Source organism: Gallus gallus, chromosome 10 (assembly GCF_016699485.2).
Source record: "Gallus gallus isolate bGalGal1 chromosome 10, bGalGal1.mat.broiler.GRCg7b, whole genome shotgun sequence".
NCBI classification, from domain to species: Eukaryota; Metazoa; Chordata; class Aves; order Galliformes; family Phasianidae; genus Gallus; species Gallus gallus.
Genome location: NC_052541.1, coordinates 6,541,709 through 6,565,294, shown reverse-complemented (window position 1 = coordinate 6,565,294; position 23,586 = coordinate 6,541,709). Strand labels below are relative to the sequence as shown.

The 23,586-nt window shown below is 36.7% G+C and overlaps 2 protein-coding genes across 5 annotated transcripts in view; one reads left to right on the top strand and one right to left on the bottom strand.

Moving 5' to 3' along the window:
* MPHOSPH10 (M-phase phosphoprotein 10) overlaps nt 1–23,586 on the top strand; it is a 1,076,704-nt gene that overhangs the window by 319,302 nt on the left and 733,816 nt on the right. The gene's annotated exons all lie outside the window — the stretch shown is intronic.
* The window catches only part of THSD4 (thrombospondin type 1 domain containing 4), a 274,739-nt gene that overhangs the window by 46,508 nt on the left and 204,645 nt on the right, over nt 1–23,586 (bottom strand). For all 4 annotated transcript variants that reach the window (XM_046899269.1, XM_025154005.3, XM_025154006.3 and 1 more), the window contains one exon: nt 15,521–15,725. In XM_046899269.1, coding sequence (XP_046755225.1) covers nt 15,521–15,725 — 205 coding nt within the window. The remainder of the gene's footprint in view (nt 1–15,520; nt 15,726–23,586) is intronic.

Here is a 23,586-nt window from a genome sequence, read left to right as displayed (position 1 = left end):
ATTTTAAAGCTCTTTATTCAGATCAGGTGTTACTACATATTGCTTTACTTCCCAAGCAAAAAGCCAGGCCTTTTAGCATGTCCAGGGCAGCCCAGTTATGGTGAAATCAATGGCACCATTGTAATTTACAAGCTGCTGAGGATCTGCCCCTGCTTGTTTGAACAGCAGCTTTTTACATCCACAGCACATAGGCAGAAAAGTCTGCTGAAAGTTCAAAAGCATTTGTAATTTTTGTGCACTTCTTTTCAAACACTTCTAAAGTTATTTGCGCAGTAGAGAAAACACTTTTATCCAGCAAGGCTCCAAAGGTGTTTAATACAGTTCATTGCAGTAGGAGTGCTTAATGGGCATTTTCAGGCTGCTCCTTATCCTGCTCACAGGATCGTGAGGATCCAATTAATTAATGTCAGAAAAACACTTTGAAGATAAGAAGTACTTTCTGAGATGCTTTTCTCAAAGAACCAAGAAGCTTTTGTTTCAGCAGCCAAATTTGGGATGGAGGCATGAAATACAAACCCATACACCAGTGGATTTCAGTAGAAAACACCACAGAGAGAAGGTGAAGGAGGGCAGCAAGAAGTTTTAACCACTGCTCTCTCTACCTCTCTGGAACTTACCATGCTGAATGGATTCTAAGCACCAAACAGCTATACTGCCATCGATGATTAGTTTTAAAAGGCAGTGTCTTAAAATACTTCTGGAACATAAGAATGATCTGCCAAAGCCTGGGAGCCTTCCAAGGAAGGAGAAACGTAGGCAGCTCTGCTTAAACTCATATGCACATATGCTAAACCTTGCACAGGATGTAAGGTTTGCCCTATTAGTGCATTTCCTCAGAAGATTAGTTCTAGGATTTTTCTCATATTGATTTGAATTCCGAGAAAACTGGATGATGATGACAGTCAGGAGATTCAAAATAAATGTATAACCCAACTGGATCCACCCTGTCATTCTGTTGGAGACGCGTCATGTGAAAAAGGGCAAAGAAGTTTGGCAGAAAATAAACCCCCGTATATTTTGTCTTGTCCTCAGATGTCAGAGGAGCTCTGGGTAGCTGAGCTTAGATTCTGAGTGATGCCTAATTTGGCACTGTCTGGTCGCATTCAATACACAAAGTATGGTGATTACAGATTCACAGACAGCAAACTGCTCAATTCATCTAATTGTGTTCAAACGCACTTCCATGACTCCTCCCTTAAGGAATTTGGCCATGCCCAATGAGAACTCTCACAGCTAGATTAGTGAACAGAGCAGCTTATTAAAGCAACAGATGACAGGTTCTTCTGAATTGCTGGTGAGAACACTATTTTCAAAGCGCATGAAGTTAACCAAGAACATGAATGCAAACACAGAGTAGGGGATGAGATATGATTGCCCTGCTCTAATCTGCCCTGGTGCAGCCTCACCTGGAATACTGTGTAAAGTTTTGGGCAACACAGCACAAAAAGGACAAAAACACTATCAGAGAGCCTCCAAAGGAGGGCTAGAAAGACTGTGAAGGGACTAGAGGGGAATTTCAACCCAGGCCATTCTGATTCTATATATGAGGAGTGGCTGAAGTCCTTGTTTTGTTCAGCCTAGAGAAGAAAAACAGCGAATCCTTACAGGTCTCCTCCAACCTGAGATACTCTATGATTCTATGATAAAGTTAGTTTATCAGTTTCAATAGCATCACCAAGGCCACATCCCTACAGAATGATCATGGGGTTTGGCCACGGAACCCGAACCCTGCCCCACACTCCATGTTATTTTTCTTAGAGTCAGAATACCAGGCTCCCCTGGTGTTTGCTAGCAGATAAAGTCAGAGGTTACATTCTTAGGGAACTACAACGGAATGGATTATCCACCACATCCCACCCGGAAGGTTTACCTTCTCTCAAGATGTGGATGTTTCAGTAAGTTACCTCTACTAAATATTCCACATAATCCACTCTGAGACTACAGTTACTCAAGCTTCACAATATTTAGAAGGAACTGGAGATACCGCATGCAGTCCTGTTATCAGGATTAGAGCTCAAGGGGTTCTCAGGCTGCTCACTACTTTCCTTTATACAATAGTAGGGGATATCCCCTGTAACAGTATTCCCTTGCCTTAACTTAACTCTCAGTGTTAGATTATTTTACAGTCTAAAGAGGTAACTTATTAACTCTTACACTAAAGAGAGCTTTATACTAAAGAGAGTACTTCATAGAGCAACCATCAGCACCTGCAGAATTATGGCCAGTTGCCATCTAACTGTAATTGCAGGTCTAGCCCAGTTCTGATATGTTTGATTCTAGGTGGATTTCACAGGAATCCTGACAATATTACCACTGTGTTCTCCTTAAAAGAAGTGATGAAGCCAGCAGAATGAAAGAAGGCTTCCAGAAAAATGTTAAGCATTACTTCATCTGTATTAGGAGGAATGGTAATGAAATAAAACTCAGATGCTCAAATCCCGTTCCACACTCCCTGTGTTTCTTCCTCCTGAAGTTTTAAAGAAACTCAAAGGTAGGTACAAAATAGTTCCATCTGATTTCGCCTTTGCTTCAAAAAATATATGCACTGAAGACAGTGACGCTAAAGACACGGTACACATTCTAATCAGAAAAAAATGAATGCTAATATATCCTACGTGCAACATTTATCAGGTTAATTCTCAACTTTAGCAAGAAAAAATTAAATAAATCAAAGGAACACAACTCAAGCAGGACAGGGTATCAAACATCATAGCGTCAGACTTGCCCAGTTCTCAACAAATAGTAATTAATGTTCATGTTCCAAGGTGTATACAGAAAGTCACCCCCTTGCTTTCTTAACTGTTCAAATTGCTGAAATAGCTCTCCGGTTTTATTTTTACAATAACATTTTGTTCTACTTCTTAGTATGCCTTTTTCAAAGTCTGTTAAGTAAAGATAAATACAGGCAAAGAAGAAAGACAAGCTGTACCCGCCTAATTAGCTTGTGAGTTTTCACACTACTTCTATGCTGGATAGTTTTTGTGTATACTTCTCCTGAGGTTTTGGGTATGCGCTTCTCCTGACTAACTAAAGCAGTTTGTTACAAACAGGCACGTTAAAGGACCACCATCACTACCAGACAATTCAAGGTTGATTAAAATACATCAGTAGAATTTCTGTTCTAATCTTTTAAAATCAAACTACTTGCAGTGTACTAAATAACAAATATGTGACAATTTTAGAAATAACAGAATGGAGAAAACATTGAAAGAGAAAAAATGAAAGAAAACTCTCTTTTCCTTGTACATGTGCAGAACCTGCCTTCTGTCCAACAGCACAGAATGGAGTCTGCATTATGAGGTGCGGGGAAACAATGGTCTGTGTCATTCATAAACCAGTGAATCTTTACTTACGAGCAACAGACAAATTTTGCAGTTTCAAAGCATGATACCTCTCCCTCTAATTAAGTTGACTGCTACTGGTTAACAGTAAACTTGGTCTGTTGCTCATTAGGACCATAAGAATATTTTTAAAACAAAGCATGAAGAACTGTTTTTAATCAGAGATTCAAAAGCTTTAGGAACGGACTGCGATGTCTATTAGCAGAGATGAAGGAAATTAAGGAGAACTTAATTTCTCACTGTATCAGTAGATACAATTGGAAGAAACTGGTAAGTTCTTAAGATAATGTGCTTTTGATGACACTTAAAAAGTCTCATAAATCTTAGTTACATTAAACATACAACAAGAAATGGTGGTGATGAAGAGTTACAAACTCTTAACAAACACTGCTTCTTTATATTTTTATTATTTTTTTAATAAGACAGCCAAATAAAAGCATTATTCACTTAGAATACAAATTTAAGCTCAAAGCAATCCCCCTGACTTGACCTTCCCCTGTATTAATTAAGTCTGGGGAGGGAATGAAACAGTTTTTGTAAAGAACATCAAAAAATCAGAGCAAGCTATCACTCTGCATATATAGCATATATAGCCATCACTCGTAGCTCTGCCAGACTCAGGGAAAAATCAATCTCAGCCTTCTGGAATATGAACTGAAAAGAGAATGATGAAGTGTTACGACAGAAATTCAACAGTAAACTTATAATTCCACTTATTGAAGGAATCTTTATTCTGCAGTCTGACTGAACATCTGTAGACACATTACACACTACAACATTGTTGCCTTAGGTACTCACAAGAGATTTAGAAGAAAAGTGACAGGGCCTCTTTCTGCTAATAAAAATGTATCTCTTCCCCAAGACTGCCAAAGCCTTCATATTATTTCTTATAAACATTCTTTGAGTAGGCTAATTCTGCTCAATGAAACGGACACTTACCTGGTGTATTTATTAACCTGGACTGGGGGGAGGGGTTTGCCTAAATTACCCTTGGAAAAATAAGACAGACACCTAATGTAATAACCCAGAGATTCAAATTAAATTGTAATACAATTATTACGAAATAAAGTACTTATTTAGTCAAAGGCAAACAATACAATGCTTATCTATAGATAATTAGAACAAATAATAATAATACCACTTTGATTATTTAACTGAGAGCTTAATTTGCAGAGTTTGGTCTGAAGGCTCGTTCATCGGAAGAGGTCATTGCTTCATTTACTTTTTGCCAGTGTCCCTCTCATCACAGATCCCGTATCTGCTGACAGAGCAACCTGTTTGTCCATAACAAGTACCTGACTTAGCACTAAAATTTGATGACATCGCCCTTGAAAAACATACTGCTACTTTCTTTCTTTAAAAAGTACAAATTAAGCCACATAAGTCTAATAAGTTCCCAGAAAAATCACACTTAAAAGTAAAGTATATTCATCTCTCCCACTCCCAATCTGTCCAATACACTCCAGCTAAAACAACCTTTCTCCACAGTCACTTCAACCAGGACACAATTATCTCCTGAACGTATGCTCTGGCCTCTGCTCCTTACCCTGATTAAACACAGGGATGTCATCTGAGAACACCACAAGCTCTGCACAGGTCTGCTTCTCTATCACTGCTAGTTTTTGATAGGGCCCTACATGCATCAGTATGCATTAACTATCCCAACCAGCTTCACCTGCAGCCTCCACCCACCCTCCACCCCCTAAGCCTTGCTCCTGCACCTTCTCAAGGTTTACCTCCTATACCCAATAACTTCAGTAGAACTGCAGGGCAAAATCCTTATTTCAAGTTATGTTCAGAAGTTCCCAGCTCTGTAACAGCTCCATGTTAAGAGCTTTATAGGTGCAGAGAAAGCAGTTCTAGCCTTGTGCTGTACCAGTCACCCACTTCAATTGGCTGCATGCTGATTAAAAGCTGAGTGTTATTTTATTTAGGAGTGCTGGTGTAGGTTAACGCGGGTGAATGAGATAGCAGACATTAGCCTTTTAATGCAGACTGGTTGCAGCTGGACTATCACACCCTTAATAAATGCCTTCATTTTCATTTTGTTTGACTGATGATCAACAGATATTCAAGCTTTTCAGTCCCAAGGCTCCTAAACCATGTCCTGATTAGGAGTACAAGCTGGTCACCTTCACTAAGTAGCTTACTTAAAAACATCTAATTTCACAGCAGACATCCATCTGACCTGTAACACAGGCATGCTATCAAAATTTTTAGAATTACAGCATTTTAATTATAACGCATACATAAAATAAAATGAGTCTTGACCGTGGTTAACTACCTCTGTCATGGATACAAACACAAAGGAAATAATGAGCCTGCATGACCTCTAAGTACCGATGTTTTTCTGACACAAAGACTTGAAGCAATATTCAATAGAAAACAAAGACACTGGGCAAACTAAGAAGAAAAGGATAAAGTTTAATCTCCCTTGACTAACTTAATCACACAGTCTATAAATCAAATTTTAAATCCTCATGTATACCTTGGATTTCTTTTGGAATTCAATGCTGCAATGTAAAAATATTCTCTGCATATGAAGTCTCTTTATTGGATCCAACCATGAAGCCACTAATAATGTAGCATTTCTTCTGGCTGATTATTTTACTAAAAGATGTAAAAAAGAGTAAGAAGCAAAAACGTTGAAACTTACAAGTTCAAAGGGAAATCAGCACAGCAACAGTAAAAAAAAAAAAAGAGAAAAATGTTTTTTCTATAGAATCAGACAATGATGTAACGACATATTCCAACTAGATCAAGGGATGCTTAAGGAACAAAGAAAGAGGTTTTTCACTATCCAAGAGAGAATTCTGCTCAGAATAAAATAAGATTAGGGAATCAAAGAATGCTTTACAGAAATGTCTAAGACAATTGAAACCAGCTTCCCAGACATTTTTTCTTAAGTTATGTTCTGCAGCATTTGAACAGCTATTTAAATAAGTAACAACCTCTCCTCTTGGCAAGAAAAAAAAAGATATGTGTCTTGATATGATTTGGAAATTTGTCTGTAGATAGTTTAAGAATTTGGACTGGTCTCACTCATTCTTTAGGGGGAGCTGAGTCAGAGTACAACAATCATTTTGAATTAAAATTTTTAAGAAGAGGACAGTACTGTGACTAACACACGATACAGCCATGACTTTGATGAACTCACGAAGCTAATGATTTCCAAAGGATGCATGACATTCTGTAACTGGTCCCTCATTGGCTATCTTAGAGGAAAGAAGAATAGAGCAGGAAGTCAGCTGTATTTACGAGAGGAGAATCATCCATGTTACAGAAGAAAAAACTTACACAAGAGGCAAGGATAAAAGCTGAAGTTTTAGATCTCTTTCGAGGCCTGGCTGTAAGCCAAAGACATCCCAACAGTGGTGGGCACTCTGACACACGGAAATATGTACAGATGTTCTATGTAAATTACTTGCACTGCCTACTCTGAGATGTAACTTTCTATGTAAGTTTCTAGAAGACAATGTGTACTGCACATGGACAGCCATATCTTTAAGGATATAAAAAGCACCTCAAGAAAAGAAGGCAATTAAGTACATTCACGATATGGAAGGAGAATAGAATATATCTATTTCATGCTGTTTTATGAAAGATAGCATGAGACTGTATTACAGCCAAAAGGCAGAAAAGCCAAATCAGGTAAAAAAAAAAAGATGAAGCTTACTAAAATACAGAGGATGCTTTAGAATCATAGAATCATAGAATTGCTCAGGTTGGAAAATACCATAAAGGTCATCAAGTCCAACCACAACCTAACCATACTACCCTAACTAACAACGTTCCGCTACATCACGTCCCTGAGCACCACATCCAAACGGTTTTTAAACTCATCCATGGATGGTGACTCAACCACCTCCCTGGGGAGCCTATTCCAGCGCTTGACAACCCTTTCTGTAAAGTGTTTCCTGATATCCAACCTAAACCTCCCCTGGTGCAACTTGAATCCATTTCCCCTCGTCCTGTCACCTATCACCAGTGAGAAGAGACGAACCCCACTCTTGCTGCAATCACCTTTCACGTATTTGAAATATTCCAAACAGTCCAGTACACAGAACCAAAGAGAGCATCCTGACAGGTACCCATCCAGAACTGTGACACAAGGGACCACCAAACTCTTTTAACAAGCCTCTTCTATCAGAAAGCTTTTATTTTGTAAAACGGTTTTCAAAACTCACTGATCTTTTTATCTAATTAACTTTCATGTGAATAACAGCAGTAAAGTAATACTTTATACACAGCTGGGAAGAGCCTCTAAGTTTCTCCTATGAAGTGAGAAGAGGAGGAATTGAAGTTTCACGCACTATTTGACAGTGGAATTTTTGAGAGTGTGACCATGGAGTATCTCCCTCAGAGGAACACGCATGAACCTACGATGGTAATGTAGATGCATTGTAGATTTCACTGCAGTGAAAACTTAAGATTAAAGACTCACCGATGACAAATAGAGATTAATTATTATTTAGTATGATAAATGTTTGAAATAAAGACTGGAAATGAAGAATATAGTCACAAACATTGGTCAGTGGCAGAACAAGTATGTACCTTAAGATGCTCAACATACATTGTTAAAAAGAGCTTAGTTTTTTAAGTTATCCTTGAAAACTGTGCTGTCAGCCACAACAAACTACTATTTTCATGTAAACTACTTGATGGCTTAGTCACCTAACAGAAAACAAAGACAAATCTAAATATTTGAGATCTATGAAGTTCAGGTTAATTGAGTTCAGTTAAATAAAAACTCACTGTTGTTCAAGTATCTCTTTTTTTTTTTTCATGCATTTTCTTTGAAATTTTGCATTCAAGTTCCTTGGTTTTGTTCATAACTGGAAACAGAAGTATAATCAAAACACTGTGAGAAGGACTGAAATTAAAGATTTTGGGGTCTGATGAGAAGCAGGAAATACCAAAAATCTTGCAGCAGAGTCAGTTCTTCAGAGGCTTCCCGGCCAAGGGGGTTTGGAAAGTTATATAAAGCACCCAGCAGTCTGGTTGCTTACAAGCCAAACTGAGCAGCCAGCCTTTCTGAGTTTCACTATTTTGCATACCTCTCTTTATTCCTTTCCCTTCTGTTCAAAACAACCTTTCCATATTTCAAGGAAAGGAAAAAAAAAAACATTCCTTTAATACAGAACTTATGAAACAAGCACCTCAGTGGGACTCATTGCTGCTGGCTGTTGTTCAGATGATGTATTTTCAGGGAAGATCATCAAAGCAACAGCAGGCTTCAGCTGGTGCACTGCTGTAGTGATAACTGCTTTTCTAAAAACACTGCTTACAAACAAATGGTAATAAAAGAAACCCACCACTTTTGTTAAATGCTGACAGAATCAGGAAACACAGGAAATGAGAACACTATGAGCTCCAAAACTGGTAATAACTGTTGACATCAGTGAGTAGGTATGAGCCAAAAATCATAGCCACTGGGTGCTAGAAAGAGATACTCACATCAGTAACATGGTCTGCTTTCTTTTTAGGATCTGCCACTTAATATACAAAAAAAGAATACACTGGCTTTTGAGAATGCATTTCTTAAGTACATTTTCAAAATGTGCCTGGAACCTAAAGATCACTACACACACTGTCATGTATCAGCTCTCTATTTAATGAAGCCAGATGGGAAAAGGTCACCTTGGAATATACTATAATAAGATAACCTTGCCAGAAACTCTAAAATGTAGTTAGTTAAGCAACACCAGTATTGAAAAAATAAATGGTAAGCAAAGAAAAATGTCCTAGATACATTCTGGTTCAGCTACAGGTCATTATGCTAGGTAAGATTCTTGTGCAACTTGAATTCAGTGGAGTTGAATTCATGAACACCAGGGTTGAATTTCATCCAAAGTCTTAACAACTTCAAGGGTTTTAGTAAGTGATTGCCCTAGCCAAATGCTACACGTTGGCTATAATCTGATGAACATTTTAGTGAAAGAATCTCTCTCTGCAGAAAATTGATTTGAAATTATGTTAAGGAAAGTAATTCAAAGAATATGGAAAACTGTGTACATATGCTAGAAGAATGAAGCAATGTAGAAACGAATTTCAAGTAAGAAGTGTTAGAAAGATAGCTCTCACACTTTTCTGCATCTTAGTTTATTGACTCTTACCAGTTCTTAAACCTCTTGCATTAAAAGCAAACATTTTACTCTCCTTGGTAACTAATCTACATACACGTTATCCTCAAACACATGCCGAACTCTAAAAGTCAAACACCGTCACAACCTGCCTGTGCTTCAAGTAGCACTTTATCACTCCATAAGCAAAATCCCCTTTACAGATTCAGAAGTGTTCACACTACATTTAAGATTGCCTCCCACTCTACAACACTTCTTGTGAAGTAGTCCCAGCTTGAATCATTAGTCCTGGCTTTTTTTGTTGTTTTTCTTTTATATTCAGTGGTAAGATCAATGCACGATGCACAATGCTGTTTTCAAAAACTGTACTTCGTAAAGGCTTTTCCAAGTGGAAGAACCAACGCTCTCCCAGGCCTTGTGTCCTCTACATGCTTCTGTAGCATCACTGTAGAAAAGGCTTTTCAAAAGAGAAATTAAATCAAATTACTATTAATTCAGATGATCAGCATACCTACAACCAAGCATCTGATGTTAACTAAATTAAGTTATGTGGAAAAAAAAACACAGAATCTGCACTGAGCATCAGATCTTTTCAAAAACTCAAACAGGACTGAACCTTTTGACATGCCTCAAAAGTGGCTAAACTTCTATTAAGTATCCATTAAGCAGAATCAGAAAACTTATAAGCAAAATATGAAGAACTATGGGAAAAGACATAAGCCTCAGAGTAGAGAGGAGACTCAGCAGAAGCCAATAAATAGTACTTACTGATTGTTATTACCACATTTTAATAGGAATACTCCATTTAGCAAGTATTTTTTTAAAAAAAAAGCTTTTCTCTTTCTGAACTCTTTGGTTCAATCCTCAGGAAGTAACGACAAAATACATTTGCTAGTATTCCAAATATAGAAAGCATATTTAAGGAACATTATTTGAAATGTCACTCCAACCTTTTAGAGATTAACTGCCTGTTCAGTTATTAATAATTTACTCCAAAATTTCCTTAAGGTTCAAATTTGCTGTGCTTATTGTCAACTTATTTAAGATGCAATTCTTTACATCCTTTCTTCACAGTTTGGAGAAAATCTCTGTCGTCTGTACAAGAAAATGTCTTTGTTGTTCAGCTCCAGTGGAGAACCAAGGACAAAAGGTAAAAAAAACAGTTCTGCTAATCCAGATAACACAATTACATAGCTTACAAGTAATGTGGACAGTAAGCTGTAAATGTGAGAGATACACTCCAACTCTGATGCATACACCAACACATATAGAGGTGCACTCAATGAGTAATGTACACCACAAGAAATACCATGTAGAAGTCCCTGTGGGGATTTCACAAGTCTATCACAATAAACACATGTAAGACTTTGCTTTTTCTTGCTGTACTTGCTAAACTTAAAAGAAAAAATGGCAACGTTCGTTTCTGAATAGAAATGGATGGATTATTAACAGCTCGTTGGCAGCTCTCACTCATTTGGGAAAGTCACTGAAGTACTGTAAAACTGAAGTTTGCTGTACATATGGTAACAGAGAAAATACAAAAACCCCTCTCCTCTGACATACTCTTGCATGTTAATTCCCAGCCTTGAAAATTCAAACAGATATCCTCTCTTCCCTGTATTACTGGGTACTATCTGTTGCAATGGCTTTGCACAGCAACCTTATTCTTGTCTTCCAAAATAAAAAAAGTGTAAGAGTAAAAAAATCCAAATAATAATCAGAAAGAGCAATTCTAAAAAAAATCTATAATTAAGTGTAGTAAGTGATCTAATTAGCACCACATGAAGAAAATCAATGGCTTTTTCATGATCTAATATTTAAATTACAGAATGTCTCATATGATTTCTTGTCACACAGCAGTGTCTCCAACAATGTTTATGTTCTAAATTCTCTGTCAGTGTTCTGATCTACTTCTATACTTGCTGGAAATTTGAATCTTTAAAGTGATTTCAAAATATTATTTTAAACTCAAGAGCTGCTAACAGTATTTCTTCATGAGACATGCTGTTTGAATGCTATCTATTATGCAGGGGATAATGAATCGAAATACTTTTCAGAGCATCTTTTCACTGCCTCTTCAGTGTCAGCCACTGTTATTTTCACATGACTAGTTCCATGCATCTATATTTGTGTTCTCACTAACATTCAGACTTGTCCAACCTCTAATGTATAAACTTTCCCTTCCACATCATCTCATACACGTGTACTGCTAATGACAGCAAGCAGCTGCTGCTTCTTGGTACTGTTTGCAGAATGGAATCTTAGTCGTATGATGACCCCCAATTCAGCCACCTGTTCTAGAAACACACTGCTGCTTGAAATATAGGATATCACCTACTTCTTTCTGATTACAGGTTTGCAATACATGGCTAATGTATTTCAAAACTAATTCATTTTCAATCTCTGTACCTTTCATTCTTTTATTAAGCTAAATTTCCATTTTTACTGTTGAAACTTTCATCATATGCTCTTACTGTTAAGGCTATGGATGAGTAACGATCAGTATCTTTAAGTAAGGTTCTCAACATCCACCAAACAAAAAAAAAAAGACACCTTCCAAATAATGAGATTAATGTCATCTGGCTTTATAATTTTGTCATCCTAAAACTCAAACCCAACAATACGGGAATATTTATACTCAAACCCCACATTTTTTGCAGCACAAGTGCTGAAACAAACTAGTCCCACATAAGGTATTATGGTCCTATTTAATTCAATGGCAAACTTCCTATTTCAGTGTATGAGAATTTGCCAGCTGTTAATTACCACTGGGATAAAAGGTATGTCTTTGTCTCTTTCCTATACAAGATTAGCATGTGAGAGAATTGTCTTCCAATGGAAAAGTCTCTCCAAGGTTAGCAGTTCTGCTGCCCAAAGGTCTAACTGATCAGCCAAGAAGAAAATATTTAGGAAAAATAATTAGAGGAGCAAATGATTCTGTGCATAGCTCAGGACTATACAACCTACAGACTTGTTTAGAGAGTTTGAACATACATTGCAATACATACCTTTTGCTTCAAACTGTAAGGAAACTACTAGAGTAAACCTACAAACCGATTAATATTTATGAATAGTTATTAATAGCCATTTTTTTGGCAGGTTAATACCAAAACCGGGCTGCTTCTTTTCCAAAACTATTTTCCTGGGGAAAAGTAACAGTTCATTGAAAATAGCATGGACCACTGGATGCACAAGAAACCTGTGATGATGTAGATGTGGTAGATTCTGTAAAATGTCAGTTATAAAGGTACATGAAATAGGCTGTTTCAGCAGCTGTTCAAAGATATCTCTATCATATCCAGCATCATCTCTAAAACTGTATTTTCTATGAGGTCACAGGTTTTGCTACAATGAGCAACGGATTATGCCTCAGAAATTTGCAAAAGCAGGGTGGAGACACTTTCAGATGTTTGGAGGACTCAGCTGAATGTGAAACTCTTTCAGTAAGAAGCATCACACTCTTATCTGCATTTTCCAGCACCTCCAGATTACACAGAAATCTCAAACACCACCCGGTGAAAAAACACTTTCCTGGCTGCTGGTTTGCTTAGTACATTTGACAAAGCAGTGAAGATGTACAGAGCTGTGTAAAAATTGTTTAATGAAATCACATGGAACTCAGATGTCTCCTGAAGAGACAAGCAGAATAACTCAGGTTCCCAGAACCACCTGCTGACATCTTTAAAAAAAACATTAAGCGACCTTGAGCTGATTCGTGATTTTGCATTGAAGAAACTATGAAATGTAAAAATTGAAGGGAAAAACAAACCCAACTAAGCTTATATTCCTCACAACCATAAGAATGCTGCTTACAAGCAACTCTGATGGCTGCAGTTGGACTATGCCAGAACAATGACCTGAAACTTCAGTTTTGCATAGTACTCCAGTACATACTCAAAGAAATGGCTGCTGGGTTATTACTGTTCTGTTTTTTTGTTTTTGTTTTTGTTTCTTTGCTACTGAAGCATACAGAAAAGTTTAAAACTATTTACCATTTTTATGATTCAAGACTTATGCCTACTAAGATAAACACTGACAAACCACTAAGTACCAGATGTGAGCATTCAAGCTTCCCAGCTGTACCAGGGTTATGTGCTCTATAAAGCTCTCAATGCCTAAATTTTAAATGCTGTGACATCAGTGAGAAATTTGTGTCCACTAATAGACAAGGAAAAAGAAAACAATTTCCCAATTACCATTTCGCTTGTATGTTGCATTGCTTGGTAAAGCTTTTTCTAGTTTCAGTTTTTTGATCTGCTGGAACATGTTCATTCCTGTCCTGGAGCAACTACACCTGCCTCAATAAGCCAAGTTTATAGTGTTACAGCATAAGCAGAGAGGCTGGAGGCCTTCTAGATGGAACAGCCTCAGGAATTCAGAACAGGGGAGGGAGTTGGTAAATTTAGCAGAGTAGGTCCGTACCAGGAGCTTTAAAATGAAACATATGTAGTGAATAAAAAAGGAGAAAAAAGATGATGGCATAAACAAACTGCTCAGGGGATAAGCATAGCATGGGAAAGAAAAACCTTGCAACTTTCCCATACATGCCAACAGTCTTGATTATTTTTAAGCGAACATTACTATTTCTCTGTCCTGCCAATTCCAAAAATGTACTTGTGGTGGCTCAGAACATTTTAATATAGCTAAGCGAACTTTTCTGTCTGCTGTTTTCTTTTCACATACTGACATGTAAATCTGTCAGATAAATTATACTCAGTTTCATAATTTTATAGATTAGTAGGGTAGTGACTTTCATCAACGTGCTAAGCAAGCCACATTCTCATCCATTTGCTAGTAAACATACAGTATCTACAGAAGCTCTTCAGACAGAATAATTGTTTACCTCCTTCATCAAATGAATTAGTGTTGATGGATACTATACAAACTGTTCATTAGAAAAAACTAACACTGGTGTATACAGGTTTATCTGTATCAAAAATACATTTGAATAAAATCAGGACAAATCAGAACAGATGAAGAGTTCACCCCAGAAATGGTCCTGAACTTTTGATATTTGTGGACTTACAGTTTATATTATTTCTTCACTTTTGAAGAGTCAGATTTTCTGCAAAACTATGGAGATGACATTACAGCACACTGTTCCCCACCGTAAACTCCCATCTACATGCAGATGTTTCTGTAAAACCAGTTAGTGCTCCAACAGAAACTGAAGAGAAGAAGATTCAATAATGAGCACTTTCCTTTCTCGGACTTGAACAAATTATGTGGTACTGAGATGGTTAACCGACAGATGTGAGATAAAGTGGCTGTCAAACAGAGTACAGGGATTTTAAACTTCCAGTACATCTGGATAGCTCTAGTGATAAAAACACTGAGCTAGCAACCAAATTTTTGTTATTTGCTCTGGTAATTCTTTTCTCTCCAAATCTGTCTCAGCAAAATTGGCTCCCAAACAGAAGCACACATGTAGATAAAGACCTCTGTAACCTGGAAATGGGTTTTTAAACAGCAAATGTCACAGTTCACAAAGGCATACAAGACATTATTTCTTATTTGCAGCATGTTATGCACCTCAAAAATATATCTCCAGAAACTACGATGTTGATATAAATAATCCAGGATCCTCTCTAGTTTTGAATTAAGGACCTTCTTCAGAACAAATAACTGTATCAATGATCTGTATTCTGAGAATAACATTGAATACCACTTTATCTTGATGCAATTTTGGTATAATTTTCACATTAAAAGAGCTGACATTCTTAAGCAATCAGAAGATCTTTTTTTTTCTCCTCTAGAAAGCTTGATATACTTTACACAAATAAGCATGCCCCAGTGTGGATTCTTGTAAATACAGGCTAGGTTAACAACGCGGGGAGCGTAAGCGTAACAGTGGATTAACTGATAGGAAATGACAAAATCATGTCACGCAGACAGGGAAACAGACAGTAACAGATCTACAGTGTCTGTCCTGCAAGATCAAGCCAGAATTACACACTGTCAGTTAGTTCTGAGCAAAATGCCTGTTTAATCAACTGTCTTTTCATTTTTTGACATCTATTTCACAGTCCTTAGATGGCACTCCACCCAGTTACAATAGCACAGAAAGAGTATTTTATTCACTGAGATACAACTTACCCAAATAGTTGTTGCTCTTTGACATCTCAGTAATGTTAATTTTAGTAGCTCCTTCAGGAATTTCCACTATCTTGTGATAGCCGAGATTTGTTAGGGTGTGTTTGAAAACTCCAGAAACAACCTTGCAAGCAGTGTTGTCCCCTCCACATATTCCACACTTGTCAATCACCTTGTCTGAACCCAGATAGTCGTCACAGCCAATGCTCTGCAAAATAAAATAAGATTTCTGCTTCCAACATCTTACAACTGCAGACATCAAACATAACAACTGAGGAGAGTATGGCTTTCAAAGAACACTAAGTCCTGAAAGGATTTTTCAAGTTATTATTTCAGCAATTTCTGCCCTTGTTCTTCTGACTTGGGGAATTCAAGTTAGCCTTCAGCATTTTACACTGTGTTACCAATAATACAAGAACACACTAAAGATCACTGATGCATTTGTCTTTGCTGATTACACCATCATACCAAGAATTTCTTAACAATGCAGCTTCTGTAGCTGCTAGTTGGGAAAGAGATCAAACAGAGCAGTGACTCTGTTACGATCTGGTAGGTCTACTTTTTACACAAGTAGACCTGCTTTACATATAACGTTGTCTTAAGTTCCACAAAAAAATTAGTACTGAGACCATATGTGGCAACTTAGGTTCCTAAAAAGACTTTATACTGTGCCAAGACAGTATAGAAACTGCCTTCCCATTAACTGAGGAAAGAGTGGCACAATCTAATGTTCAACAAACTCAGTAACAAATAAAAAAGTCTCATTAAATAATGTAAATTAAAGGCTATAAAAATATATTTTCTCAAACCAGAAAAAAAACAACAAACTTATGCTTTAAAAGTATATATACTGTAGAGATGAGCTCCTCTTCTGTAGAAACATTTCTATTAATTATATTGCTGTTTTGTATTTTAAAACCTTAAATATCATTTATCATGTACACTTATCATCCACCTGTATGATTAAGCATCTATTGGATATGATGGATTGGGCACATGCATGAAGAGCTTTTCCTTTCCATTCAGATAGGAATGAAAGACATGAGCTGGTAGAATATAAGCCAATCACTTCTCTTCCACTTACATGAAATGTAATAACTTCATGGAAAATATTCAATAACTGATAGAGTATTGCTCTATTATTTCAAATTCCCAACAATACTTGCAAATATTTGTTAAAATAAAAACAGGTTCATCATTGTTTTATGGTCTTTCCTGTAAGCAAACAGCCAAGTAAGAAGGGGAAGAAAAAGAGATTTTTGATACCACCAAGATACAACATAGGGAGTTTCTTGAGCCTTGAAATCGCTGTATTTCTTTCCAATTCCCAACACTAACGCTTGGCCCTTGCTGCGAGAAATGTTCTACACTGAAAGCCAGAGTCTGCTTACTTCCAACATAAATACTTAACACCCAACATGTTTTTTATGACTGTCCAAGAAATACAGATAAAGCCATCTAAGTCATCACCGCCAGGATCACATGGAGCTTGACAATTATGCTCGTCATGAAGCAAGAGTTAGAAGATGATTCCCAAGCACTGTGTTTCATGGCAGGATAACCTGATAACCAAGTGTCTAATTTATCCTATTAAATCTACTGTGAGCAATTGCTGCATGATTTCAAAGAGATTTTGAATTTAGAGAGAAACATCTGGTTTAACATCTTGCATTTGCCTAGCACAGCAGAAATAATAAGATCACATATGAGTGTAATTTCTGTGTTTTGCCTTAAAATGCATTCTACTTACTAACAAAGCAATATGTTTAAACACCGGAATCACCACTGTAACAATACCAAATCATGCAATATAATTTCAGACTTGCTAAAATAAGCCAAAAAAAAAAGTGTTTTTTTAAAGATTTAATTGAAGATTGCTGTGCCCAATAACTGGTTAACATCTACATTCATTCTCCTGCTATTTTGTTGAGAATACAAATACTTTCTCCAGTACACAGCCTTTGGATGGAAATGTAATAAAGCATCAACCTATGCTATCCAGTGACTTTCAGGAAACTTCCACTGCCAGCAAGTTGTTTTATGGAGGAAATCCCTTCAAATATGAGGTGCTATTCCATATGAATTGCTAGCATAAATGTTTAATGGTATTCTGCATCACTACTGAGTCCCATAAAGATTAATATAATTTTCTTCCTTTTAGCAAATAAAAGAGAATAGAGAAAGATGTGTGATACTCATTGAAAGCATAATGCAGAACTACCATGGGGCACCATGAACAGAACTATTTTTGACAGAAACAATGCAACCAGTCAGTACAAATGTGATTCCTTCATTGAGAATAAATATCAAACCTAATTCAAACTCACACAGCATTCTAAGTTAAGCATTAATGGATGTACAAAACAGCTGTCATTCTTCAACTGTACAACTTGGAATTGTTGCCATGCAGCACAAAAAGTGCCTATGATTTTTAAATGCTCTTTCAAAGAAAATGACTGATAAAGATACAAAGAATGAATTACTGGAAACAAGAACCCAATAATTTGAAACCAGTAACTGACAATGGGGAAACAAATACCGAATCACAATTAATAAAGATATAAATACACCATATGCAATATGCAGAGTGCACTCAGATACACATTTTACATACGAACAGATAGGGTGCCTAACAGCAAATCATAGTTTTACAATGAAAAACTAAAAAAACTACAGAGATGGTCTACTGAGAGTTTTGTGGAAATTATGTGCTTTAAAGCACTGCACAGATTTCTAAAGAACTGGCCAATAAAAACTAACACATTCTGGAAAACCTAGAGATTCATTCAATACAGTTTGGGCAGGCATATAAAAATGACTGTGTACTGTCTTCTATTCACAGATCTGGCAAGGATACATACAGCAAGCCGTGTTCCACATGTTCTATGGGAATCTCCCACTCTAACTGTAAAGAAGCATAAATTTCTATCAATCACGGGTCAAAAGATACTGGATTAGGCACCCCTCACTGGTCCAGAGTACATCCTGGGCCTTGGTTCACAGTTAATGCTGTTAAGATGAAGAAATACCTTTCTGGATAGCTGATTCTGTTTTCTTTCTGCTTCTAAACAGACTCTTGAAGCTATTCAGAGATTTGGAATGGTAGCAGTCATTCTCTCAAAACAAGGCTGGTAAACAGAATTAAACTAAATAAACTAAAAATGTAGAATCCATGCAACTGTAGTGAACAGATGTTTGCTTGTTTGTTTGTCCTGACCCCAAATTAAAGAAATATCACCTTACTATTTGGCAAGCATACAATCATACGAAAAGACAAACAAACCCAACGCTCTCTCAGGTTGTGGTATTTGTTACATTGGAGCACACATATATGCAACAAACAAAAATCCCCTTATCACACTGCTTAATACTCTGCCATACCTCATCAAGAAAAAACAATGTAAAGAAGTGTATCCACTGAGAGTGATCCTGCCAACATTTGCTGAGGGAATGCAACTTGGTCTTAACCATTTCAAAAGATACAAAGATCAGGAGATCTGCACCATAAGCAGATAGATACGAAATATCAGATGTGTCTCTTTGCACAACTTTGAAAACAAGGTGGGTGCCGAAACACCAGCACCCAACTTAACAACCCCATACACTCCCACAATGGTAAAAGACGACTTTCCTTTACAAAGAATTCATAGATAAGATTTTGATTGAGTAATATATATTTAGGAATCCAAAAGCAAATGTTGCTTTTAGAGACAAATCATATACAACATTCCTACATGAAAAATACCGGGGTTGCGAATAAGAGATCAATGAGAAGACAAAGGTAAATGAAATGCATTTTGCCCACCAGGAGGATTTTGGCTTTCTGTGACAGTCACGCCTACTTTTTGGACAGGACTGCTGGAAGCTGTTCCACAGCTATCAACATGAGGACAACTAGAAGAAATCTTTTCCTAAAAACAATTTTGCTGAGATGTGTTGTTTCTTAGAAGAGTTACTTTCACCTTCTAAATTTAGTTCTGATTTAGATATATCTTTTGTATCATTCAACTGATTTCTGCAATGTGGTTCAAGAAATCCTTTTAAGTTACAGGTTAACATGGAAGACCTTGTTCAAGAATTACAGCCAACAGTATGACATTAACTTAAATAATAACTATTGAGAGAAACAAGAGGCAATCTGGATGAAATATTCAGTGGTGGACTTAACAGGGATTTAAGACTATATATATGTTTAGGACAGTACAATGGGGCTGGTGCCAGGCATTTGGAAACATGAAATGCTGATTCTTGTAATGGAAAACAGATGTTATAATTTCAGTTCCAAATGACTGTACTAAAATTGCAATCTACACGGTAAAGTGGTAAAGCTTTAGCAAAGAAGTTAGGACTTGTAGCAACACCACTGACTTCAAAACTTAGCTATATTGACAATTTATTGGTTGAAAGTAAGTAATTACTTAAGCAGTTTGGAGCTCAGGCATTCATGGGGCTAAAAGGCAGAAGAATAAAATGTTTAACAAAAGTTATATTTAACCATAAGTGAAAAAAAAACCTAAGAAAATGGTCAGGGAGAGTTACAGATTTATCACTGCTTCTCCAGCTGCTAAAGGAAAGTCTGGTAGTATATGGCAATGTGGGAAGAGTAATCAAGCAGGGTGTATGCATAAAAGCTGAAGAAATGGGAAGCAGAAAAGTACAGAGTATTGGTGAGAGACCTGCTTGAACAGTGTACATTATTAATTAATTCCAGTTGTATCAATTAAGGAGGCTACTACTAATAACAGTTTATATGTTACTGTGTTAGGAAACATAGGCTTCATGAGAACCATAATATTTGCCGCTCAGCTTGAGAAATACAGCATCAGCCCCACCGTGGTGACACTGAGCTGTCAAAAATAAATAAATAAATAAATAAATAATTCTTCCAATTGTAATATGAAATAAATAGAAGTACTGAGATTAATTATTACCACTGTGGTGATTTCTGGGAGTTAACTACAAAAATGATTCCCCGTATAGAATTAACTCAGAAAAAAATAGATGACCTTTTAAGGTTAAGATCTTTGCAAGGACTCTCTCAGCATTTTACAATATTTTTATTTAGCTTCACATTCGTATTCATGTAATGAAATTGAGACATAGTCATTATTTTGCTTTTTGTGTTTTTTGTGCTTCTTAGGCCCATGAAAAGAGTTGAATCTTTAAGAAATCTGACATTTCTTTTCAGAAATGATTCATGTGCTGGATTCCACAGCTGCTGCTTATTCAGCAACTATTATTTGTTGCCAGTGAGATTAAGTCTTACAAACAGCACTGAACAGTAATTCCAACACAAGTGTAGTATCTGTGTATGACTCAGTTTTCACACTTCTTTTTCCTTCTTCTAGAAATTATTCCTTTCCCATCAGTCTCCAAGATGGTTTACAGACTTATTTTGGCTAGTACAGAACAAGAAATATGGCGTACCTTTCAGCCCCTGGTCTACTGTTATTTTATTCTATCAAATGAAGCATTTAGAGAATAGACTTATACACTATCATATAACAATTTTTCACATGAAATTAAGCTAGAAATTAATACTGCACTTCTCGAGTTCTGATTGTTGCTTGGCACTATATAGCAATTCAATGCTTTGCTGACTCCCACCGTAATTCAGAAGTTGTCAGAGGAACCCAAGTTCCAGTGAACCACAGCTATGTCAGTAGAAAATTCCTCTTCTGAGTTTTTCACACTTGCTTTTCCTCTCAAGCAAGACCGTCAGGATCCCTGCACCTAATCAATCTATGCCTAATAGAGGTCCATAGAAGAAAACATTTCTACAGCTATCTCATCCCTCCTTCCAAAAGAAATGAAATTAACTATGGACTTCGAGAACGATGAAAAGGAAATGTAAGTGTAAAACAGAAGGAAGCATTACAAATGCTAGTAAAATTAGTTTCATTTGGCTTTTCTCTAAACTCTAAAAATTCTCCCAAACTTGCTCATTCAGATCTATCAAAAATGCTTATTCAATCACAAATAAATTATTCCCAAAAGGTACAATCAAACCAAAGCTAAAAGTCACAATGTTCTAATAGCTAGTAATAGCTAGCAGCAAGTAATAGCTAGTAGCTGCTCCTAAGAATACATGATGATGAATATAAATCTCTAACTTACACAAAAAACTTCTACAAATATTTCCTGGGAAGCTTTCCTTCCAGTATTTTAACTTAGGAATGTCCTATAGAGATTTCAGCTGAAGTTCACTGAAAGCTGTTATAGCTGAAAGAGGCCTTAGGCAGAGCAGCCGTCTAATGCTTAAGCTTCTCTTCCCTGTGCTCACTTCTGGTATTACTGATTTTGCCACTTTTTATACTAAAAGTTAAAGCTTGTTTCTCACCACATCCTGAAAGGGGAAAAAAAACTGATTCAGTCTGAGCCATTCCCTTCCACCATTACCACCCCTCTCCCTGCCACTGGTGCTCAATGACGTACAACCACTTCTTGAGAAAGATGATGATTCATCAGTATTTTTTGCTTTTCCTTTTTTTTTTTTTTCTTTTTTCTTTTATTCTTTTGGCTGCTAACATATGCTTCACTTCAAATGGATACAGAATACAGGCAGATTCAGTCATCCCACCTCGGTAATGTTTTTGAACATGGGCACAGTCATTTGTGATTACAGAAAATACTCAAATTCCACCATTCAAACTGTCTGCAAACAGATGGGGAGAAGAGGAGGAAGACTAAGAAGGAAAAAATAGATAAAAGCCCAGATACGGGCCAATGGAACTGCAGTTTCTTCTTTGCAAAAATATCTCTCACTAATATTTGTTCAAGTATTAGTGAAGCAGACAACAGAATTTTACTCTGACTTCCTATGGTGCAACTACGGTTGTATTTTTAAAACTAGTAAGATTTCGCTACTTTCCATTGTGGGTTTTTTTTTTTAATTCCTAAACTTAAATGTTTCAGCAGATTATTGCAACTTAGAATAAATCAATTTACTTTCCCTATGCACACTATGTCTTTTGTACTTCTCATTGAAGACAGAAAGGCATTTATTGTCTTGTTAAATATTCACTCTAATTCCTAGTTAACAGCATTTCGATATCATTTAGAGATGTTGCAACTTCTTAAATAGACATTATTTGGAAAGCCCAAAATAGAGGAAATTGACCTGAATTCAACAGATCTGTACTTTTCAATGTCTATTCTTCCATGATTCTAAGAACATCTACTGCCAAGCTGTTATTGCATTGCCATAATTGAATTTTATCTATTTGCTTTTGGAGATTTTTATTCTTCTGTTCTCTCACACCTATAAGCCAATTCTGAGAACCAAGGTAAGTTCATTTAAACAGAGAGCTCTACTTTACATATAAGCTCAACACTGAAATGTTGTGTGCACGAAGTATTCAAATCTGAAATCCACAACCGTGACCTAACTGATACAAGACACAGTGTTTTCTGAGATATTCATTTGTGGGCAGTGATACTGTCAACAGGAATTTAAAAGCCTTTGGGCAGAAGCATGACAGAAGAGCTGTTAAAAGAAAAAAAAAAGTGTATACATGTAACACAGTACAAACTGCTCGTAATTAACAATTACAAGTGTTATTCCATGGTATTGCATAAATCACTGCTAACAAGCCATTCCCACACTGGGACACTTGGGATCGCAAAGTAAAGAGCTTGACAAATTATCAGACATCTCGGATCTGACTCCTATGGCATTCCACAGAAGTCTTACGTAGATGATGACAGAAAACATAGAAGTCTCCTCATAATAGATTTAGAAAGTACTCTATCCTTTCCCTTTAGAGGGATTCCTTGCTTTTTCTCCTCAGCCCTTAAATAAACTCCTCTTTCTCCTTTCTATCCAACAAACAAGCAGGGAATATGTCAGCCATAGCATAGAATTTGAGACACAGCTCAAAGCTTTGGTATTTCGTTTTCTCACCAGCATTCAGCTACAGTCAGTTCAAAGATGATGTATTGCCTTCATATAAAATGTCTCAGTTAGTGACTGCTGTCTAGACACATGCAGCTCAGTGACTGTAGTGAGTTGCAGAGCCACTACTAAATAGGCAGGAGCTTTGAAGCTATTAATAAAAATGTTTTATTCT